Source organism: Stegostoma tigrinum, chromosome 38 (genome assembly GCF_030684315.1).
Source record: "Stegostoma tigrinum isolate sSteTig4 chromosome 38, sSteTig4.hap1, whole genome shotgun sequence".
Taxonomy (NCBI): Eukaryota; Metazoa; Chordata; class Chondrichthyes; order Orectolobiformes; family Stegostomatidae; genus Stegostoma; species Stegostoma tigrinum.
The window spans coordinates 22,923,701-22,933,399 of record NC_081391.1 but is presented as its reverse complement, the minus strand read 5'-3'; the positions used below and the strand labels follow the sequence as shown (position 1 = coordinate 22,933,399).

Here is a 9,699-nt window from a genome sequence, read left to right as displayed (position 1 = left end):
CTCTTCTCATCTAACTAACTTAGAGAGTAAATAATTGTGATTCCAGCCCTGATCCCTCTGGCTGAACAGCACGAGTTATAGGTTGTCATTGTGAAAATGGTCATTATCCCAACTATCTCCCATTAGTTAAGTTAATGTTCTATCCATGCTTACATTACTCCAAGGGGCTCCTATCTTATTAATTCAAAGATCCTCAGATAGCACCATCCAAACCCACAACCACTGCCATCTACAGGACAAGGGCCATAGATACATGGGAACAGCACCCTGCCAAGTTTACCTCCAAACCACTCCCCATCCTGACTTAGAAATCATAATTCCTTCACTGTCACTGGGTCAAAATCCTGGAATTGCCTCCCAATGGCATTGTGGGTCAACACAGCAGGTGGACTGCAGACATTCAAGACGACAGCTCACCACCACCTTCTCAAGGGGCAACTAGGGATGGACAAGAAATGCTGGCGCAGCCAACGACACCCACATCTCACAAATGAGTTTTTTTTAAAAAAAAGTAGCCTTGTGTGCAACACCTTAAACACTTTTTGGAAATCAAAATTCAATACATTGACCCTTTATCCTGATGGTTACCTCTTCAAAGAATGAGTCAGACATCATTTCCCCTTAATGAAGCCATGCTGACTTTGCTCGATCACATTAAGTGTTTCAAAATGCTCTGCTATTATATCCTTCATAATAGACTCTAGCACTTTCCTAGTAACAGGCACTCTGCTTAGTTCATATTGCACCTGCACTTAGGAATATTCAGTCACGATACAGAGTGAGGAAGCCAAAGAATGAACAATTCAGCATTGAAACTGTTCTGATTTTATTTTCCATGATTCTAACTTGAACACTCATCTCAAATTCCATAAATACAGCAAGTGGAACATAGCAGCAATTCAGTGGTACTTTCTCCATCGCTCATGCTCTGCGGGGAAAATAAAGTTAAGAAAAGTTAACAATTGATTGTGGAAAGCTACTGGCTTATAACAAGAATGCATTAGTTCTACAGCTTGGGGAAGCATTCCTAGAGCACCTTTCACAACATTTGGCTGTGAAACACCTTGGGCTGCCCATGAAGTACTCTTGATTTGAAATTTAAAAAGTGACTATTGTATGAAAGTTTAGCAACAAATTTCAACACAGCCAGCTCCCACAATGACAATGCATTCATGACCAAACTCACAGGTTCTTTGGAGACTGAGCAAATATTGACCTCGATATTGGGGCACGCATCCTACTGCTCTTTAACAATAGTGCCAGGTCATCTTTTTGTCCACCCAAGGTGACACTCTGGGCCTAGTATTAAGGTCCAGGGCAAAAGACAGTAACTTTGGTGATGTATCACTTCTCCAGTTCTGCACTGCGAGTCAGCCTGGAGTATGTACTCCAGTTTCTGGGAGTGGGACCTGAACCTGTGCATCTTCTGACTCAGTTCATCCATGTGCACTGTAAAACTTCTCAGCAGGATGTTCATGCATGATCGTAACACACGCACGCTATATTCCGGTCAGCTGCAGAGCGACTTAGAGTCGGAGTTGTACAGCATGGAAATAGACACGTCTGTCCAACTTGTCCATGCCAACCTAAATTACTCTACTCCCACTTGCTATAATTTGGTCCATTCCCCTCTGAATGTTTCCTATCCGTAGATCCATCCGGACGCCGTTTAAACATTATTGGTGTACCAGCCTCCATCACTGTGCCCCGCGGCACACGCACGAGAAAGTTTATAAACGTCTGTCAGGTCACCTCTCAGGGTCTGACACCAAGAAAAATAGCCCCAATCTAGTCAGCCTCTCCCTCAAACCCTCCAGGCTTGGCAACATCCTCATAAATCAACACCTGTCTGCGTAAACAGGATGGATTGCGAGTAATGAGGATTGTAGCTGAAGTGCCAAATACAACATTAAAGTTGTCCCAGAGAATACTTCCTGGGACATGGGCACGTGCTGGCAAGACAGAATTTATTTGTTGATTTTCCAATCGCCCCTGAAGGTGGCAATGAGCCATCTTCTGGGCGCACCACGGTCCATGTGGTGCTCAAGCAACTGTTCCAAAACACTTCTCGGATCATTCAAGCAGCCCAACAAAAAGAGTCGGAATCAACTCTGTTCCCCATTTTCACACTGAAAAATATACTATTTAGAAACTGTCTAAAGTACAGTGCAAAACATTTCAAATTGGACTTCCTGGAAAGTGCACTAGTATTTCACTTTTCTTCAATCAGCGTACTGTACTCTTTGGTGCCTCGGTGTAATTGCAATGCGTGTAACCATTTACTCTAACATGTTCAGCAACAAGTATCAAGCCCAAGGGGCTCCACTTACTGAGGTGATCGTACTCCCAGATGTAACTGAGCAGAACGTAACCAGTCAGAAACATAGCAATTCCCCCAATCCCACCTCGCTTTACATTAATGTACTTATTGTAGTAACGGTCATGGCCTGGAGAGAAACAGGAAAAGAGAGCACAGTTAAAATAGTCAGTAGCACTTCATCCATATGGGATCATGGCTTTGTACAATTTTAAAAATCCAAAAGATGATTCTACAAATACATATAGAGAGCAAAAGAGCAACTAGGGATAGAACAGGCCTCTTTAAAGATCAGTAAGGCCATCTACGTGCAGAACCACAAGTGACGGGTGAGATACTACACAAATATTTTCAGGTTAAGAAACAAAAAACCAAAACAAACAAACTGCAGATGCTGGAATCCAAGGTACACAAACAGGATGCCAAAAGATCACAGCAGGCTAGATAGCATCTGGTATTACTTTTCCTCAGGACTGGATGTGAGGGTAGGGGGAGCTGCAGATAAAGTGTTGGGGGTAGCGGAACGGTGGCGATACATGGACAGACTCCAAAACAGACAATGGATGGTTGATATAAGCCAGGGAAGAAGAAAAGCTAATGTTAGGGACAAGTAGATGAAAATGTGAGCTGGCTGTGCTGAAAGTAGTCCATGTCAAGATACGATGTGTGTGGAGGTGGGTATATTTGCTGATTTCTCCCTTTAAGCCACACCTGAGACTACTTTTCACTTTATTGCTATCCTCAGCAGACTATTATATCATAACATTCAAGGATACAGAACGAGTGCAGGAAATTGAGATTAGCGCACTTTTAGTGCTAGTTATCATGGCGCAGACTTGATGAGTCGAAGGGCCTTTTCAGCTCTGTATAAATCTAGCTAAAACACAGAACTGCACTTGCAGAACTAGAGGTGTACAAGGCAATATGCCCAGAACCATTCTGTCCTCAACAATCTGAAGTAACCAAAATAACAGCAAAACACTATTTCTGATCTCCAGGATCCACAAAGTGCTAGGGAAACTAAGGAAGTGGGGAGAATCTACGGAGAGAGGAGAAGTTAATGTTTCCAGTCGAAAGTGACACTTCTTCAGAACTGTTGTTCCAAGAGAAGAATCTTACTGGACCTAAAAATGTTAACTGTTTTTCTCTCTCTCCAGATGCTGCCTATATCTGCTGATTTTCTCCAATGCTTAGTGTTAATTTTAGATAAAATAAGGTTGTATTGAGCCTTAACTGCCCTCAGATCAAATGCAGGCCTTTGGATATGGCAGGATTTAATGGACAAGCATATGGACATACATGGAATAGTGTAGGTTAGATGGGCTTCAGATTGGTATGACAGGTCGGCACAACATCAAGGGCCGAAGGGCCTGTACTGTGCTGTAAATGTTCTATGTGCCAGATAGAAAGCCTGATTAAAAAGGAAGTGGTCAAACGTTTCCATTACAAAATGCTGCACAATTACTTGCAAAATTTGGTCAGATTATGTTCTTACCTCTACGCAAAGCCCCGATAATGCCGTTGGGGGTGAAATCTCGTGCAGTGATCCAACGGGACAGCTCCCCAAGCTTCACATCCATCAGAGGTTTCTCCGCAACTGGAACTGCTGACAAAAACCAACCAGGAGGGCAGTGTCAGGGTGAGGGAGATAAGAGGAGAAGGTAGCCAAAAAAAAAGCATGTTACAATCTTCTTTGTTGATAGGTGCCGTTGGCAAGGCCAACATTCAATACCCATCTCCTACTGCCGTAAACCCGAGTGGTTTCCTCACCCATTTCAGCGAGCAGCTGAAGAGGCAACCATATCGCAGTGTCTGGAGTCATGCATAAACGAGACTAGGTAAGGGCAGATTTCCTTCCCCGAAGGACATTAGTGAATCACATGGGTTTATACAACAACAGCTGTCATGGTCACCATCACAGAGACCGGTATCATATTGCAGATTTATTAATGGAGTTTAAATTCCATGCCATGTCATGTCATGTCATGGTGGGACTTGACCCCACACCCCCAGCACATTAGCCTGGGCCTCAAGATTATAAAAAAAGTACAATCATCATCGTTCCAAAGGACCACAGGACTGGAGGTGGTTTGACCTTCGGGTCACCACACCTCGAAAGAGGGACACGGTTGAGAAGGAGAAGCCTGCATCATAACCTCAGCCAGCACAGGAATCAAACCCACAATGTCGTCACAAACTAACTAGCCAACCAACTGAGCTGTAGCCCGTACCGAATATAAATGATTAGAATTTGATTCACCTCTGAACCCCACAGGCCAGTTCCCCAATCCTGATCTCAAATTGCCAGTAGCAACTGAATACCAGACTAACTGGGTAAACAGAGTCCCAATCCCACACTGAGAGACTTCTCAATCTCCTACCACCCAACACAACCCTCGCCAGTTCAATCTTTTCCAGACCCTCTCAAAAAGGCAGACACCAGCCTCTGCCAGTGGAATCCGTTACACTCGCCAACTCTTCTTATAAGATTTAGCATCTCCTCCATTTCCTAACACTCTTAACATAAGTCTCAGACCAATCTCTCTGGGATATTTCCCAGCCTCAGTTGAAGAGAGTGCAGTCCCTATATCCCACAATACACACAGCCCTTATCCCTCTCTTTCAGAGGCTCCAACAACACTTCCCCGACCTCCACTAGCACCTCCCCACTACTCTAGTTCTCTTTTACTAGTTCCCCACCCCAAACCCTGGACTACCTCTCCCTCAAGTTCTCTCAAACCCTACCTCTCTCTCTAGCACACTGCTCTCTTTCCACTGCCACACAACCCCACCCCAACACTGCCATTTCTGTTTCTCACTACCCTCTCTTTGGGACATTGTCCCCAGTTTACTACACACCAGCGCCTCTCTCAAAGAGCCCATGGCTCCTCCAGTGTCTCTCTCTCTCGGGTCTAACCCACCACCCCGGCCCACTGTCCCTCACCTACCAACCTACCCACCCGTCTACCTCTGGCCCACTGCCAACAGTCGCCTCTGCCCGCAGGGTGAGTTGTGCTACAGTCAGGGTGACCTTGCCCGGGGTGACGGCTTCCCCCGGGATGCCCAGCCCTTGCAGCGGATACATTGTATCTGGTCAGACTGCCTGGTAACACAGTAACCCTCCACTGGCAATACTGTATCCTGCTCTGGTTACACTGTATCCAGGGGCCGCTGGATCCTCACCTGCTCTGTCCGCCATCTTCTAGCTCCCACCCTGCGTCACCGGACTGGCAGCCCCCCTCATCCAATAGCATCTGTCTTTTTGTAGGGCGAGCTCTCCATCTGACCAATCAACAGCGAGCTATCCGCTCCTTCCGGCCAGGTCCCCCTGAACTCAAGGTTCATTCACTTTTGTTTTAAGGAATCGATTAAACACTTTTTAAAAAAATATTTTCAAAACTACACGTAAAATACCTCCATGGTTTCAGAGAGGTGCATGTTCTCAATTTCATCAGCTCACGTTGGCAGAGCACGTTTGAACCTGGGGAGAGGTTTACATTTGTATAGCGCCTTTCGCAACCTCAGGCCGGCCCGATTCAGCCAATTGGGTTTTTTTTTGGTGGTGCATTCACTGTCGCCAGTGTTGGAAACGCGCCAGCTTCGGCGTGCCCAGCAAGATCCCAAAATGATAACCGGAAAATCTGTCTGTGATAATGGGAACTGCAGATGCTGGAGAATCCAAGATAATAAAATGTGAGGCTGGATGAACACAGCAGGCCCAGCATCATCTCAGGAGCACAAATTGGTTAGATATTGCCCAGGAGACTCGCCCTTTCCTCAAAGTAGTGGCCTCTGTGTGGATGGGGCCTCCGCTCAATGTCTCTTTCAAAAGAGAGCACCTCCAGCAGAGCAGCACTGCCTCGGTACCACACGAGCTGACAGAGCTGGAACAAAAACAGAAATTGCTGCAAAACCTCAGCGGGTTTGGCAACATCCATGAAGAGAAATCAAAGTTAATGGTCCAGCCACCCGTCCTTAAAACGCCAGGCCCAAAACACAGCCCCCGTCCTTAAAACGCCAGGCCCAAAACACGGCCCCCGTCCTTAAAACGCCAGGCCCAAAACACCATTTTGAATCAGAGGGGAGAGTGCTAGCAATAATCAAAAACAAGACACAAGTTTGGAGATAACAAGGTGTAGAGCTGGATGAACACAGCAGGCCAAGCAGCATCTAAGAAGCAGGAAGGCTGACATTTCAGGCCTAGACCCTTCATCCTTATAGTGTGGAAGCAGGCCATTCAACTCCTCGAGTCAGCACCAACCCCCTGAAAACCATCACACCCAGAGCCACCCCATACCATCTCTCTGTAACCCTCATTTCCCATGGCTAACCCACATAGCCTGCACGTCCCTGGACATTTGGGTAATTTAGCATGGCCAATTCACCCTAACCTGCACATCTTTGGACAGTGGGAGGGCACCACGATACTAGAGGAAAACCCCACAGACACAGGGAGAATGTGCAAACTGCATACCACAGTCACCCAAGGATGGAATCAAAACACAGTTTCTGATGCTGTGAGGCAGCATTGCTAACCACTGAGCCACTAGGCCACCTAATTCCTGACCATGCCACCAAATTTAAATCCTCCATTCAGAAAAGCCACATCGCTATGACAGCAGGGTAAGTTGGTTCAGGCTTGTCCGGAGCCTCACCAGAGCACTGCTGCAGGCCCCAGACAGAAGCATTGATGTGGGAACTTGGTGGTGTGCTGAAACAACAGGCAACTAGAAACTGATACTGAAATAAAGTCACAGAGCCTGGTATCCTGTCATCCGGTCACCCTTTATTTACGTATACAAGATAATGAGAGGCATAGATAGAGTTGATAGCCAGAGACTATTTCCCAGGGCAGAAATGGCTAATACGAGGGGTCATAGTTTTAAGCTGGTTGGAGGAAAGTATAGAGGGGATGTCAGGGGCGGGTTCTTTACACAGAGAGTTGTGAGAGCATGGAATGCATTGCCAGCAGCAGTTGTGGAAGCAAGTTCATTGGGGTCATTTAAGAGACTGCTGGACATGCATATGGTCACAGAAATTTCAGGGTGCATACTTGAGGATCAATGGTCGGCACAACATTGTGGGCTGAAGGGCCTGTTCTGTGCTGTACTGTTCACTGTTCACTGTTCACTGTTCTATGTTCTATGTTCTATGTTCTATGTTCTATGTTCTATGTTCTACGTGCGGAGAGTCCTTGATGCATATCCAGCTCCCTCAGACTGAGCAGAACCCTTGACACTCCTGTTTATATCTGTCAGTCAGGGCTCCCTGATTGGACCGGGTTAACAGCCCCAATCAGGGAACTCATATTCTATAAAGTCCATCCAGTTGTTGTTGACTCTGTACAATTAGGGATGGGAATTTTATGCCAGTGACACTCACATCCTAGGAATGAACTTTAAAAAAAGAAGTAGAAATAGGAAGTGTGCTCAACATTTATACCATCATATCTGCTGAGTATCTCGTATCAAGGTACTAAGGAGAGTGCAGTAATAACAGCTTGGATTTATATATCGCCTTTGGTGTAGTAAGAAAATATTCAGGCAGTGAGTTGTACAGCTCCCTTATCCAGAAAATGCTGGAGAAAACTCAGCACATAATGTCTCACATATTGCCTGAAGCCCATGGGGAGGCTGAGCATTTCCAACAGAAAGTAAAAATAAAAAGTGCTGGAGAACCTCAGCAGGTCTGGCAGCATCTGTGGAGAGAGAAACAGAGTTAACGTTTCAAGTCCAGCATTATTCTTCTTTGGAAGAACTCAACATTCATGTAAAATAAAACAAATAACTATGGTTAAGAGATAACAAGGTGTAGAGCTGGATAAACACAGCAGGCCAAGCAGCATCAGAGGGGCAGGAAAGCTGACATTTTGGGCCTAGACCCTTCTTCAGAAAACCCGAAACATCAACCTTCCTGCTCCTCTGATGCTGCTTGGCCTGCTGTGTTCACCCAGCTGTACACCTTGTTATCTCAGATTCTCCAGCATCTGCAGTTCCTACTGTCTCTGAAATAACTGCGGTTGCTGGAAGTTGCTGAAATGAAACAGAAAACACTGGAGAAATTCAGCAGGTCTGGCAGCATCTGTGGGAAGACAGTAGAGTTAATGCTTTTATTCCAGAGATTCTTCATCAGAGCTGCGAGTAATTAGGTAAAACTGATATTTATGCTGAAGCCGACATTGGAGATGGTGGGAGGGGAAGGGGACAGATAAATGGATACATGGAGATGGAGAGATGTGAAAGAGTGACATAAAGGAGGAGATAATGGATAGCAGGAGAAAAGCTGAATAAGTGATAACAAGAGCTAAGAACGAGAATCGAGCTGTGCTGGATGTATCCAATATCATGTGAAAATGGGCTAGGAGTCCACATGGCTGAAAGGCTGAGTGGATCCCCAAGTGGAAAATGAGATGTTGTTCTTCAGGCTTGTCCGGAGCCTCACCAGAGCACTGCTGCAGGCCTGAGACAGAAGCATTGATGTGGGAACTTGGTGGTGTGCTGAAACAACAGGCAACTGGAAACTGATACTGAAATAAAGTCACAGAGCCTGGTATCCAGTCACCAGGTCACCCTTTATTTACATGTGGAGAGTCCTTGACGCACATTCAGCTCCTTCAGAGTGAGCAGAACCCTTGACCCTCCTGTTTATATCTGTCAGTCGGGACTCCCTGATTGGACGGGGTTAACAGCCCCAGTCAAGGAACTCATATTCTATAAAGTCCATCCAGCTGACCTTGCTCCAATCCCTACAAATTTCTTCCAGGTGAAGCAGTGATTTACCTGTATGCCATTCAATTCAGTCTACTGTATTACCTGCTCACAGTCCGGTCTCCTCTACATTGAGGAGACAAAACACAGACTGGGCAACAGTATTGCTCATACACTTTGTCTGCAAAAATGACGCCAAGCTTCACCTTGGGGACCCTGCAACTTCTGGGGCTCAGCATCAAGCTTCAATAACTTCAGAGCTTGATTCTATCCTTCCATGCTTCATACCCACAACACACCTGGTCCTGTTATGACACCGAGATAGCAAAAAATGCTATTGCTCAAACTCAGAGTCAATACAGTGTGGAGCTGAAGGAACACAGCAGGTCAGGCAGCAGCAGGAGCAGGAAAGTCAGCATTTTGTATCGGGACAGATGATGTCCTGATGAAGGGTCCCAACCCGAAACACCGACTTTCCTGATACTGCCTGACCTGCTGTGTTCCTCCAGCTCCACACTGTATCAACTCCGTTATGATACAGGTCACTTTTCGCACAGTCACCCATTCCCACATACTCCTAGGCCCGTTATCACAAGGTCAGAGGTCACATGATGCCAGGTTATAGTTCAACAGGTTTGTTAAGCTTTCGGAGTGCTGCTCCCTCATTAGGTGAAT

General features: G+C 46.0%; 1 protein-coding gene across 2 annotated transcripts; it reads right to left on the bottom strand.

The window, feature by feature from the left end:
* Nucleotides 1-802: 802 nt before the first annotated feature.
* On the bottom strand, nt 803-5,617 carry LOC125447142 (ATP synthase subunit f, mitochondrial-like). Of its 2 annotated transcripts, none has more exons than XM_048521296.1 (4): nt 5,501-5,617; nt 3,813-3,923; nt 2,331-2,447; nt 803-928 (listed from the first exon to the last, which is right to left on the bottom strand). In XM_048521296.1, the coding sequence occupies exons 1-4, from the start codon at nt 5,514-5,516 to the stop codon at nt 900-902; spliced, it is 273 nt and encodes a 90-aa protein (XP_048377253.1). In that variant the 5' UTR covers nt 5,517-5,617; the 3' UTR covers nt 803-899. The 2 variants fall into 2 exon arrangements, with proteins under 2 accessions (XP_048377253.1, XP_048377254.1); XM_048521297.2 differs by having other exon boundaries at nt 3,813-3,920; nt 5,501-5,586.
* Between the last annotated feature and the right edge of the window lie 4,082 nt (nt 5,618-9,699).

Bases quoted from the DNA above. Each gene is read 5' to 3' on its own strand.
- LOC125447142 (XM_048521296.1), bottom strand. The intron at 2,448-3,812 runs GTAAGAACATAA...GTTTCTCTCCAG, and splicing joins TATCGGGGCTTTGCGTAGAG to GCCATGACCGTTACTACAAT. The intron at 929-2,330 runs GTAAGTGGAGCC...TTTTCCCCGCAG, and splicing joins CTGGGAGTACGATCACCTCA to AGCATGAGCGATGGAGAAAG.